The following is a 14,231-nucleotide window of genomic DNA, read 5'->3' as shown; positions in this document are numbered from 1 at the left end:
ATTACAGTTGGTAGTGCGTTAATGGAATAAACACACCAATCAAATCAAAGCCTATTATTGGTCCAAAGGATGAGTGTCAAGTTGCTGGCAAGTAGTTAACAGGTCATATTCATAACGTCGTCTTTTCTTTGGTTACCCACAGATCCAACAAAAACTGAAATATCAAGCATTTATTTCTCTTCTAAATGCAATTGTAATGGTAATTTTTGAAGACTACATCGTCATTAATTAATTCATGTTATTTCTTTATTCAGATAAGCTTACCGGTATCGATTTGAAACTTGCTTGCTTCACATTAGATTAAAAACAAAGTGAGAGAAGCATCATTCAAAATTATTCACTGGTATTATCCATGCAATTTAAAAAAAACTTTTTTTTTTTTTTTTACAGTGGTTCGAAACACATTTTTGTGAAGGAGCTCCCAAAAAACGTGTTTCATTTTGAATTTTCATTTTGGGATTGTCTATTAGGGGCTATTTATTTATTTATGAATAAAACGTTTTATATAATTGATCCTATTGTACTATTGACTTGGCATATTCACACGCGATGCATTAATTTGAAACAAAATTTTTGTATGTTGAAAAATGAAGTCGAGCAATATATTAGAACTATTGGACAAACAAAAAAATTCTGTTTTTTTTAAGTAATGTTTTATTTGTGTGCATTTTGTAATATATTTCTGTCATACAAGTTGATTTGCTTCCATTATCCAATCTATGGCTATGACGTATGATCTGAGTAAAACAATTCAGCGTTGTTTTACAAGTGTAGTTAGTAAGATATACCAGTAGGTGTCAGCGACGATACATACGCTCCCAAATGTAAAAAAAAAAAGGTTTTGTGTATATGACAAAAAAGTTATATGTTGCAATAGGACCATCTTATAAATATTACAAACTATATTTTTATACATACATTGTTTCTTTACTATTCAACATGAACGAGACAAAGTTGAGGCGGCTGTCAATCATGACCCGACATCCCTGACGTCACACTGGAAAACACAAATGACAACTGAATCAAAAGAAATTGGTAGTAATATGCATTTAAAAGAACATAACCAAAAATAATAATATTTGTAAATGAAAATCAAAAGAGAACAAGTGCTTCAAGCAGTGCTGACGTGTCTCAGGCAATGTCCCGGAAGTGCTTCATTTGATTTGCTTGCGCGGCCACGAGCCTGCCCCATTCACTTCCATTCATTCACGAACGGAAGTAGCCCGAGTAGCTAAAATGACGTATGTGAGTGTCACGGTCTTCTTCCGGTACTACGTGTGTGTTGACCAACGCGCAGCCTTTTTCGCTTGGCTTTCTATAGAGCAGTCACTCCTCCAGTGTCCCAGGCTCCTTTTACCCGGTCTGCCCCTCTCTGTCTTACGGCGTCACGCAAACCTCTAAACCGCTGGACATGGCATCTGTTTCTGCTCCTGCTCAGACAGCTTCCGCTCCCTCTGCTGGGCTCCAGCGAGGGATAGTTAAGATGGTAAGAGCCCCCCTCATGTGTGGGCGCTAGTTAGCCAGCTAGCTTCTGCGACGTGATTTCCAGCAAATCACAATTAGGATTCAGCTGCGACATCGGACCATTAATGTCTTACGAACGGAGGTGCTGTCAGTGTCATCTAAAGTCACTGGAGCTAGCAACTTATATTAGCCCGCTGCAAAATGTGCTACTGCTAAATGACGTTTGGAACATACATATATTGGGGTTTTTCCCCCAACTTGCGAACGCGCAACGTGGCGGGTGACATAAGAGTTCGGCTGCCGTTGTGTAGGATTTTCAACTTTGAAAGTCGACTAGTTGGGCGACAGATGTGAGCTTTCCCAGCTAACTAGTGGTTAGCTTGAAGGGGGGGGGGGGGGTGCTAAAGCTGTTGGAGTGTTGACTGGACGACTGGGATGTGAACTTTGAACTTCGGAGTTGTCGTTCCAAGTTTGTTGCTGAAAAGAAACGCGCGTAACTTTTAAATCATTTTCTGTTCGGACATTGCTTAAAGTGCTGTATTTTTTTTTCAAAGAGTTCGTATGTTCGGAACCCCCCACCCCCCGTTTCCCCCCATCCACTGGACTGACACGTAGCTACTGTTTTCAAGCACATCATCATCATGCGCTCACTCGCGTACTGGTACATAGTTCCCTTTTTTTGCTGATTAAAAACTCAAATGAAAGTTACGCTACCTGAACATCAGAAGACTCAGAAGTTGGACAACCGTTGGGAAAATATCTCTTCACACGTGTTAACATTTAAAAACAAGTGTAAAACATTTTGTCTGGTCACTATTCACAAGTCTAGTGCTCGATGGTGACTCAAGTGAAAGTCTATTCTCTTCTGAATTAAAGTTTTCAGTCCAAGCCCAGGATTAATTAGCATTTAGTTAAATGGTGTGATTTTTTATTTATTTATTTTTTTCTCCATGTAGTTATCGCTCTCCATCTTAGATCAACATCCCCCACAGATAAGCCATTTGCACAGATCCACACAAATGCCAAGGTTGTCAAAAGCCAACATCTCCCTCGGGCCGGTTGTCGCCATAGCAACCGGCAGAAATTTGACAGCTCTGTATCCATTGTCTCTCTCTATTTTCATTGTTGTTAAGGTTTTGGTCATTTTTGTCCAGGTGCTGTCAGGGTGCGCCATTATTGTCCGGGGTCAGCCTCGCGGCGGCCCACCTCCGGAGCGCCAGATCAATCTCAGCAACATCCGAGCGGGTGCCCTGGCTCGGCGAGCGGCCCAAAGCCAGCCTGACACCAAGGACACACCCGACGAGGTTTGTTGCTTTTGTTTGTTTGACCTGTTTCAAGATAGCACTTTTATTTTGGGCGTGGTGGTGTTTGTGGGAGGAAGTTGAACTGCATAATTGCGATCAATTGCGCCGGCTGACTTCAACGTTGTCTTCAGTTCAAAACTGTTGGTCTAATTGCTACAGGGTCAAACAGCCACTCAGCTTTGTGAAAACTTTCTTGCTCTGTTGTGACATTTTAACATACTTTTAAGGGGATGTTAATCACTGTGTGGAAAAAAAGGATAATAAAGAAAACTCATTGTGTTATAAAACTAAAGGAAAGTCAAACAACTGTCAAAACTTCTAACAAGAAGCAATTATAAATGTGACAAACTATAGTTGGACAGCTGTGTAATAAAAGTAAAATAAAGTAACACTATTTGAATAGAAATTCAAACTTAACAGATAATAAAACCAAACCATAAATGAAAAAAATTATAAAACAAAAAAATGTCATTTATATATTATGCGTAATCCATATGTAAAAATCTAAATTATTGACCCAAACTGTTATAAAATGTGTACCAATACAAGTAAACAATAAAAATGTGAATGTCTTTTTTTTCTACCCGCCACATTGTGATGAGCTCGCACTGCCTGAAATCCATATCATGGTATTAATTAAATCCCTTCACAGTAATGGTTAGCATAAAAGTGTACATGTAAAACTAGTCCCTAAGCAAAATTAAATTGATTAAAAAAGAAAAAAAAAAAGACTTGGGTCTTTGCTGACTCTGCTTAGCTTCTCCATCTTCTTATTTCTCTTTTGTTACTCGGTGCTGCAGCCGTGGGCCTTTCAAGCCAGAGAGTTCCTGCGCAAGAAGCTGATTGGCAAAGAGGTGTGCTTCACCGTAGAGATCAAGACTCCATTGGGACGCGAGTATGGCATGGTCTACCTGGGAAAAGGTTGGTACGCTGTTTCCACTGGTAAAATCTAAGTACTCAAAATAGTTTCCATATAAAGCACTATAATGAAAAAAAAAAAAAAGTAACATAAGTTTTAGGAAGGCCGGAACAGGTTGTGCGATTTCGATTCATTTCTATGCTCACATTTGATTTAATTTTTGAAGGCCCGCTTTGGTAACATGAGTCTTTTTCCTTGTTCAGACACAACGGGCGAGAGCATCGCCGAGTCGCTGGTGAACGAGGGCCTCGCCACGGTGAGACGAGAAGGAATCAGAGGCAACAAGTAAGACGGTTTTCCTAATTTAAACCTGGCTTGAAGCTTGTGAGGATATTTGAAACGAGAACCTCAAGGATCCGCGTTGCATAACCAGGGGCGACACCGGCTTCTCTGGTTTGTAATTAGCGCGGTCCAACCTTGCAGTGGCTGGCAGGCAATAGTTGTGTTTCGGGCACTCGTGAAACAAACACACCAATCAAACCAAATGCTACTGTCGGGGAGAAAAAGTTTAGACTAAGGTAGTACCAGCAATGTCCAAATAGTGGCAGCAGTGTTCTTCCTGTCAAAGCTGATTGCTCCACCATAGACCTTAAAGTCACGTGACCTCTGATGAAGCACACCTAAATACTGACTGAGTTTCACCCCAGTGGCTCCATTAGTAAGTTATCCAGTGTGACTTTGTCCACTGATGGTTATGGGAGGATAATGAAGATTATGATGATTGCGTTGCCCAATGGAGGCCAACATGTGTTCACAAGCTGACTGTCATCTTAGGAGGAAATAGCTACCGGTCGTTTTGACGCACCCGTGTGTGTAAACGCTTCAATTTGGCCGTGGTGATGAGCAATATTTGGAATGACTCCAAGTATGATGGACAGGAGTAACAATCACAGCAGCATTTTTCAGTGGTGCGGTTCTGTCGAAATGAGATGAGGTAGTAGGAACTAGGAAGAAGACATTGTATATTTAGTGTTTTCTTAGATATTTTCTCAATGTTTCCGTGTACTATAGGATATATATTTATGGGGATTTTGTACATTTTTGTTTGAATGTATACATTTGAGTTTAAGGTTTTTAACAGTTTTTTGTTCATTTTCCTTTTGAAATTATATCATATGAATTTTTTTATTTTATTTTGTTATCTATATATTTTTTATATTTATTTTATTACATATTTTTACTTTGTAAATATTTCTATTATAAATCTTATTTTTCTGTCATTAATTAATTCTGTCATTCATTAATAAAATATTGCATTCCATACATTGTAATTTTTGTTTTGTGCTCTTTTTCTAAATTTATATTTTTTATTTTGTCATTTTTTGTATTGTGTGTTGCATAATTATTTTTTTTGTAATTCAGAATTGACTTTTTTTTTTTTTTTCTTTCTTCTCTGACAAAGTAGTAATTAGCTGTTGCACTTGGCCCATAACGTCTTGCGAGTGTTCTGCCTGATGTCATACCAATTGCACATTTCTTCTTCCAGTCTGGACCAGGTGCGACTGTGCGATTTGGAGGATCAGGCCAAAGCATCCAGAAAGGGCATATGGACCGAAGGCGGCGGCGCGCACACCATCCGCGATCTCAAATACACCATCGACAACCCCCGCAACTTTGTGGACTCAATGCACCAGAAGCCCGTCAACGGTATGCAACCCCATCTGGGTTTTTTTTTTTTTCGGGTTGTGCGACTCGGGAGATTCTCTTTAGGTTGTCATGTAACGGCGTGCCCCGCCAGATCAACCTTCAGAGGTTCAATGTGGCGCTCAGTGCCGTTAACAGCACTCAGCTCATTTCACCGGCCTGCGAGCCGGCCAGCTAATGAGCGAGAAAAACAGACTCTTCATTGCCCTTCGCCGCTGCAAAGATGGTGCTCCAAACGTTAAAGTGCCATTTAAGAGCAAATTGACTTTCACACAGGTGACTCTCATCCTGCTGGCTTTTTAATACGTGCAAAACATAAGACCTTGTTAAACAACATGAGATTTTTGTTTTTATTTATCCGTTTAATGACACATTTTAGCAGTTAGCATGTGGCTTTGTTGCAGTGCTGTTTTGGCAAGCAGATTTGTTTTTGTTATTAAAATATGCTAATTATGGAGCCTCACACAAGTGACTCGTTGATCTTAAATTTTAAAAAATTCTCCCTTTAGTGATATTACCTAGCTTTCATTTTTCAAATTGGTTTTTTTTACCTCAACTGTATAAACAAATGTATTGTGTCTTTCAGTAATTATTTTTTGTTATGAAATAGTTCGTATTTAATTTATTCTACAATTCAAGTTTTTTTTTTTAATCAAATGTATTTTATGAATTGTACTGAGATGATTCGTGTGCTATGAGAGGGAATCTGTTTACTAGTATTAGGATCATGACTAAATTAATTCAAAGTAGTCATTTATTTATCAATATTTTCATTTTTTGCTTTTTATTTTGAAATTAGTCAAATTTTGTCATTTCTATTGATTTCTCAGCATTTTTGATATTTTTAAATCTAATATACACACAGGCCTATATACTACATAGTATAATTTTTTTCACTGTATCCAATTTAGATGATATGCAATTGATATTTGTTCATAGAATGCTGTCATGAGAAAACACGACATTATCTAAAGATACCTGTGCCTCTGTCTTCACTCCCGTCAGCCATCATCGAGCATGTGCGTGACGGCAGCGTCGTGCGTGCCCTGCTGCTGCCCGACTACTACCTGGTCACTGTCATGCTGTCTGGAGTCAAGGTAACACTTCACTGATCCAAACAAAAAAGGCTCGCCTGAGGCTTGTTATGGGAAGATATATAAAAAACAAAACCCCCCAAAAAAACCAGGGCAATAAAAGAGCACTTCTGTTGCTCGTTTGTCTCTCTTTGTTCCGCCGCCATATCTTATCCGCTTGGCAACATTTCACCATCAATCTCATTTTTTGACTAAGCTGCGACCACTTGAGATAATCTTACTCATCTGCCACTTGAAGATTTTATACTTCATGCTGGCGGCTGAAATGCTCATTGTTTTTGGATCCTGTCAAGGTGACATCCAAGAAATTTGCTGGAACAAACAAGGCAATTGCACAAAGTTTATTCATTTATTTCTTTGTTGTTGCGTCCCCGCAGTGTCCCACGTTCAAACGAGAAGCGGACGGCACAGAGTCCCCGGAGTCCTTCGCCGCCGAGGCCAAGTTCTTCACCGAGTCGCGGCTGCTACAGCGCGACGTGCAGATCATCCTGGAGAGTTGCCCCAACCAGATCATCATCGGAACCATCTTGCACCCGGTAAGAGAGGAGAGCAGTTTGCACGCGGCCTGGCAGCGACCCCGACAAATATCCATCCAATCACAGTAATTACTCCTCACACTTCCCTCTAGAATGGCAACATCACCGAATTGCTGCTGAAGGAAGGCTTTGCCCGTTGCGTGGACTGGTCCATGGCCGTCTACACGCAGGGTGCCGAGAAACTCCGAGCCGCTGAACGGTACTAAAAACATATTCTCGAGGTCTATTTTGGGAGTCATGTTCGGGAGCTAACAATGGGTCATCACTTCAACAGCAGAAATGACTGAGGGTCCCTTTATAGCCTTTTTATTTGATCATGTCGGCCGTCTTACACGCTTCTTTTTTTTGTGTGTGTGTGTGTGTCCAGATCTGCTAAAGAGCGCAAAGTGCGCATCTGGAAGGACTACGTGGCGCCCACAGCCAATTTGGACCAGAAGGACAGACAATTTGTGGCCAAGGTGAGGCATTAAGTATTTTGTCGCTGTCAATTGGAATCCGTGCTATTTAGGCAATCATCATACGAAAAAAAATGCAGTGATAAACACCGCATTGAGTCATCGTCAAAACCTATTCTTACCGAAACTCAAAGTTTTAAAATTAAGTGTGCGATGCAGTAAGAAATTACAAAAAATAAACGCTTGAGCTGACTAGACAGTTTAATGCCGGAAATTAATCTGCACGCGAACTTCGCCTCTCGGCTTTTCCTTCTGCAACTCAGCAGTATAGCTATCGATTCTGAACAGAAGTAGGTCCGCAAAAATATCTTTTGCCTATTTTCACTCGTTTTGGTCGACAACATAGACTTTCAATATTGGGGCCACAAAACGCCGAGAGGCTCGACAAGGAAAGGAAGAGTTAGATTTGCTCCCAAGCTAGTTTCAAAACTTCCTATTAGTTAATCAGTTTTAAAATGGACTCACTATTCGCATCTATTTGTAAAATAGATATAGAAATTCTCTATAATTTGATATGGAGGTTTTCTACCTGACACATCCTGTCCGTTTTTATAGATGAGTATGAAAGCAGTAAAATTAATTAAAAATAAATAAACATAGAAACATTGTAAATACAAAGAAAATGTATGAAATGTAGTATTTTTTCATAAAGAAATAATTGAAATGTTATAACTATAATTTTATGAAATAGTAATTTACAGTTATGGTAATTTTCAGGGACTAAACAACACACACAAAAACATAAAAAAACAAACTAATTTTAAACGAAACTAAGAGACATTTTTTGAAAAATAAACTGTTAAAAAATGAAGAAAAATGACTGTATATCGGAATATCCTAAACAATTCGAACCCTGTTGCCAATCCCTTTCCCACATTCCCCTAATATCCGACGCCGCAGCAGCGCTCTGTTTCAAACACAAGACTTGATTACCTTTTCGAAGCGTCACCAAGGTGTAAAAGAAAAAAAAAAAAAAAAAAAATGCCGACCCCATTGCGTTCCCCCCCGACGCTTGTTTTCTCCTCTCACCATAAACAAACTGGACGGTCACTGGCCACCTTGAAAGGGTCTCCCGTCCAATTAGGCCCAAAAGCGCTGGCTCATCCTGCTAAAAGACAGCCACATATTAGCTTTGGAGGTTATTGGCCGGGGCCTTAGAGAGGGAGACGAAATGCAGTCCTCAATGCAGAGGATATGCGCTCCTCCTTGTCAGCACTTATTAGCTTCAATGGAGTCAGATGGACAGTGCTGTCGCTGTAAGATAATATTGTACATTTCCACAACATCTAAGCCCTCATTGCTGCCTTAATTTTCTTTTTTTCCACATGCAGTAGAGTATAAAAATAATAAACACCCCCCCAAAAATCTCCCTCCAGACTTTTTTTATACCATGCTGATTAAATTCACGGCTTGCCCGAGGCTTACATAAAAGCTGGCGATCAAGGGAGCTCGCTTAATGAATGCACACCAAAAGAGGTGGAATGAAACATTCATATTGTCTCTCAGATCTTCCGAAAAGACGGGCTGGGCATGTGCCGGGCAATATTTGGCAAGTCAAAGTTGTTGTGGTCAGCTCAGCGTCGCTCGGAGAACACCAAAGTGCTCATCCGGAGCTCATCAATGAACAGAATTTTTTTTTTTTTTTTATCAAATAATTGTATTTTTTTTTTTTTCTTTTTCCTCAACTGATTTATGAAAAAAGCACACTGATTGCCAGATATGTGCCATCTGTCCCCGGTGTACGGCCGTCCAGCCATCCATCTGTCTCGTTCCTCTCTGCTTTTCACTTCCTATTACTTGACTGATGGTGAGATAGTGGCGGGCCATAGAAGGGCCAATCCCCACAAGTCAATCCTGCTGACGCCTCTTCATTTTTTTTTATTCGGGACTGGATGTAGGCCATGTCCCGAAAGTCCTACCCTTCCCACCCCCAGTAAAAAAAAAAAACCAAAAAAAAACCAAGGTGATAGAGTGAAAATGATGTGGCGTAAAAGGCTTTTTACTCACCTTTCATGGTTGGGGAGAAGACGTGACACTTGATAATACATCCTGCCTCGTTTTCCTCCCCCGTAACATTTCTTAACTGTACTAATAGTATTTCGGCGAGTATAAAATGGAAGGATACAGTAAAACCGCTCACCCTTTGAAGACTTACTGATATTTAAGGGAGAGCAAGTGTGGATTTGTCATCTTTTATATAAGAATAAAAAAAAGTAATAACATAAGTAGCATGATTAATCTGTGGCAGCTCCCCTGATGTGTGTAACTTGGCCACTGGAGGGCAGTATAATATCGCAATGCAGACAAAAAAACCCGAATAAGAGTATCACAATTCATCCTATTGTGTGTTAGCATGAGGCAAGCGGACTGAAAGATTCGGATTAGTTTGACGGTAAACTTCACCTTGAAGTGACATTAAGCACCTTCAAGTATTTTATTTTTTAAACATGCATTGGTTTTTAGTCATCTCAAACTGGAGCAGCTCCACCTGTCACGTCAGTCCCATGATTTACTCACCGCAATTTTCTCGTATGCTGCTGGCTGGAAAACTCACACGGCCTGTTTATTTATCGGCTGCATCATAAACTATTTTTTGTATATTTCTTTTTGGTGACGAGTCACCTCTCGGGGTAGTTTTGATGGAAACGCTGCCAGAAATGAGTAAGTCTCTATTCCTCTTGTCTTTTTTTTTGTTTTGTTTTTTCCTTCCACCACCCTGCGGGTTAAAAATACTATCTCACTATGCTGTGACAGATCTTGCCCACTGCAGATGACTTTCACAGTGGCGGGCAATAGGTGGCAGTAGAGTGCCACCTCTTAAAGCCCCACCGACTGAGGCCATGAGTCACACCAAGTTACCCCCCCACTCCACACCCTACAACGACCCACCATCTTTGTCATATCAGATGACACGGCACCATCCTCCATCTTTGCTCCCGCTATTCGGGGCGTTGATTTGTCTCCCCCCTTCCTCTAATTAGCTGCTAAATGCCTTATTTACGTGCGTGGGCCGCCCAGTGACCTTGTGTAGGCTCGCTGATAAGCATGTGATGTATTATCGGCCACTGGGCCCGGTTGAATTCTTGATCCCCGCTGGCTGTTGGACGTGATTATTGGAATGAAAAATTAGGTTCCTGTTGAGCTTGTGTTTTTAATGATTTTTTTTTTAGGTTTTCAGTCAGAAACATGTACTGTTACGGTGTTTTTTTTTATTTTTTTATTTCTTCCCCCGTACCTGTATCAATATCACAATAAGGTGCCATTGAAACGTTGAGTTACATGGTGGACCTTAGCTCAACAAGTTTACTGTTACATTTTTAAATCAATTTATATCATTATGTATGACAGGGTAGACATTTTAAGCTAGACAGCATTCAACCACACGCATGATCTGAAACGACCCTCAAAGTTGAATTATTTTGGCGACATTTTGATTATGACATTGATTCTGATAAAGATGCAATAGGCTTTTTGTGGCGCTAGTATAGACCCACCGGCTTGTTTGTACTGTCCTCGTCACGAGATGAGTTCTTCCTCCTCTGTGAGTTAAAGCCAATCTATCCAAGCATGGGGAGGCCTTTCCAATATATATTTTTTTCCATGTAGAACTCACAATTTATTTTTTTTATTTTTTTACACACCACTTCATTGGTATTCATGACTTTAAATGATGACTTTTCATCTCAGGAGATTTGCATAATTTTCCCCAGCAGACTTGTATGACTCAAGTTATTTGGTCGCCGGGCACACGAGTCCCCGCGCGACGAGTGATGCTAATGCTGCGCGCGAGTAGTAAGATAATGATATTTTGGACCAACGTAGCTGACCCGCCCACTCGCAAAGTGTAACAATGGACCCAACTTGTATTTTAATTGAGTCAAGAGTTTGGGGAGGGGGCCACGCTAATGTTTTTTTTTTTTTTTTTTGGCAAATTAGCCTTTGAAGCTATTTCCAGAGTTTAGCGTGTTTCTTTTTGCCGTGCTGTTTCTGATGAGTGTCAAAATCTGCTGTAGCGTCTCGTGCCCGCTTCCCAAACGCAAGAGTGGCGAGCCAGTGACTTATTTTAGTGGGCAACACGATCAGATCAGCAATCTGTGTCCTTAGCCAAACTCGCGGATATTTCTGTAAAATATGGCCGTCCGCTCGGGGTTGCGACAGCAGTGTAACGCTCTGCCGACCAATCTCTTGACAGCTTGTTTGTGTTTTAAATCTCTCGTCTTCTCCCCCGGATCACGCGGCGGCGTCCTCGGTCCGTCCTTCAAACCTCACTGACAATGTCCCCCCTTTCCCTCCTAAATCATTCTGTATGTTTTATTTAACGCTCTTCCTCATTCGCAGGTAATGCAGGTTGTCAACGCCGACGCCATCATGGTCAAGTTGAACTCGGGAGAGTATAAAACCATTCACCTGTCCAGCATTCGGCCCCCCAGGATCGAGGGCGAGGTACGTGGAAAACATACAAATTGCATGCTGATGATGTCATTACTGATTTTTCGGACTTGTATAATTTTCTTTAACTGCCCAATTTTTGTTCTTTTGAAGATTTTTGGCATAGCATAGAAACGAAGGCAGTAAATATAACAGGAGGGTTAAAGGCTCTCGACAACCTTGTTGAAATGCCCGCGGGAACCCTTCGTGACCACCCGGTGGCACCCCCCGAGGCGCCGCTGGCACACGCCCAGCGTTTGCAGCACTGCAGAGAGCGAGGCGAAGCTTAAGATTCAAACTAGAAGCATATTGCTTGGTTACCTCGCATGGCAACCTTCTTCGTCGTAACCAAGGTGCTCTGACGCAAAAAAAAAAACCTGTGTCAATAAAAAGACCAGCAAAGAAATATATTGAAATGTCTCTTGCCAATAATAACAGTAGTGTGGGATTACTTATTTGTGGAGTTGCTGTCTGTAAATGAAAGCGCTTTCAGTGAGTCACTGCATTTCTTCTCATAAGACAAACAAGAATAAGACCTTTGTGGAGAATTATGTCATGCACACCCTGCTTGATGTCACTCTGAAAGCTCACACAGAATTGTTCTCCATTTTAGAGGTTCCACCATAGCGATGGCGCCTTTTCTTCTTTCTTGTTATAGACGGTTCGGGAGCAAATTTCTGAATTTGATTCCTCGAAGGCACTCACTTGTTGGTCACTCAATGGTTGGTGACACTTTTTAAATAGAGGCAGGCTAAGCTTCGTTAGCGAGGACCCCCGACGGCCGTCTGCTTGGTTCGACTCGCCGTCGCCATGGCAGCGATGCAGCAACACGATGGCTCGGCAGCCCCTCGATGGCGAGAGTTATCTGACAGCAATGAGCCTTTTACTGATATTTATTTGATGCATGTCGCATATGTGTCGTTGAGTCTCTTTCAGATTGCCAATAGTAAAAGCCTTCCAGGCGAGCCGAAAGCACAGTGTACTCGTAAAAGTCAACACATTTACGGCCCGTTAGCCTTGTTAGACGCCGCGCTGACGGACGCTCGCCGGCGGGTTGGAGGTGAGCGAGAGGTCGCGGCAGGTGCGTTTCTCGGCCGCTCGACGCGTTTTGACACCGCGGTGGCCATCGACAGTGAGCTGGCACGGGCAGATGGCCGAAAAACCCGAGACGTGCCGTTTAAGTCACAGCGGCGATATTTTCACTCAAAAGAATTGAAGGAGACAGCAGTGTCTGTTTAGTCATCTGTGACTGTCACTATCTTATATTTTTAGAGTCAATTAGTCTATTGATTATTCCATCCATAATCAGATAGCAAATTAATCCACCATTTTTGTCTGCTTCCCACCCAAACTTTTTTGGGGGGTGTACTTCTGAGCATTCTGCAAGCATATTCCTGTGTTTAGTGTGTACTTAAGTTGGGTTAGCGAGGCCAAACGCTATGTTAGCCGTGCACTGATGGAGTGTGACAGCCCCCCCCCCCCCCCCAACCGCGCCTTTTGCTTTCTTTTTAAGCCCTCGCGACCACCCGCTCTTCCGGCGCCCCCCCCCCCCCCCCCCCTCCTTTTTTGCGATGATTACAGTAATTGTTGTAAGACTAACACATGGCATGTTTCCTCTCACTATTAGCGCAACGGCACAGAAATTTCCAGCTGGAAGATTTCCCCCTTCCTCCCCTTCTTCCAGCTTTTTTCTTTTTCCTCTTTTGATTTTTATTTTAGTTTCTTTCCTTGTAGCAGCTGAGTCAAAAAAAAAAGAGTGAAGAGGGACATCGGTACCAAACAAGTGACTCATTGTTAGCTCTTGTCCACTCGCTTGCATGCTGTTTTTTTTTGTACCTATGAGCTTTTCAAGTAAGGTTAAGGACGTACTGCATCACTGTATAAAACTCACACTCTACTAGTCAGTCCAAACCCTCAAATTTCTCTAGACCGCCTCCGAGGCTTAAACAACATACATAACAAGTCAAATTCTCCCTGAAAGAGCAAAATCAACATGCAGAATATTTGGTCTCTGGATAATAAAACATGAAGGTACGAAAGCAATTTAAGCATCGTGCTGTAGTTCTATTTTTGCCCTAAATGCACCCCACTCCTCCCCTTCCACACTTCTGCCCCCCCCCCCCCCCCCCCCCCCCCGTCCCTCTTAATCCGAGCATCCTGCCACGACATGTGTGCGCCCACAGCGCACCCCCAGCCTGCCGTGACATGTCTTGACCCCTTAATTTGGAGCAAAGATGACACTGGATGGGGGGGAAGGGAGGGAGCGCTGCCCAAATCCTGAGTCACTGGTGCACCATTATTATTTTTTTTGCTTTGTTTTGTCTATTGCCACTGTCCATTAGCATTAGCTGACAGCGCAATGCACGTAACTGGGCTCAAACTTCACT

The 14,231-nt window shown here is 41.8% G+C and overlaps 1 protein-coding gene across 1 annotated transcript in view; it reads left to right on the top strand.

The window, feature by feature from the left end:
* The first annotated feature begins 1,207 nt into the window (after positions 1–1,207).
* snd1 (staphylococcal nuclease and tudor domain containing 1) overlaps positions 1,208–14,231 on the top strand; it is a 97,090-nt gene continuing 84,066 nt past the window's right edge. The window contains exons 1-10 of the mRNA XM_085902324.1: positions 1,208–1,486; positions 2,619–2,768; positions 3,569–3,689; positions 3,891–3,972; positions 5,174–5,334; positions 6,337–6,428; positions 6,803–6,961; positions 7,054–7,160; positions 7,329–7,419; positions 11,755–11,859. Coding sequence (XP_085758450.1) covers positions 1,412–1,486; positions 2,619–2,768; positions 3,569–3,689; positions 3,891–3,972; positions 5,174–5,334; positions 6,337–6,428; positions 6,803–6,961; positions 7,054–7,160; positions 7,329–7,419; positions 11,755–11,859 — 1,143 coding nt within the window. The 5' untranslated portion in view covers positions 1,208–1,411. The remainder of the gene's footprint in view (positions 1,487–2,618; positions 2,769–3,568; positions 3,690–3,890; positions 3,973–5,173; positions 5,335–6,336; positions 6,429–6,802; positions 6,962–7,053; positions 7,161–7,328; positions 7,420–11,754; positions 11,860–14,231) is intronic.

Source organism: Syngnathus leptorhynchus, chromosome 21 (assembly GCF_054491065.1).
Source record: "Syngnathus leptorhynchus isolate UIUO chromosome 21, UIUO_Slep, whole genome shotgun sequence".
Classification (NCBI taxonomy): domain Eukaryota; kingdom Metazoa; phylum Chordata; class Actinopteri; order Syngnathiformes; family Syngnathidae; genus Syngnathus; species Syngnathus leptorhynchus.
The sequence above is the reverse complement of the archived record's forward strand: the minus strand, read 5'-3'. Positions and strand labels throughout refer to the sequence as shown.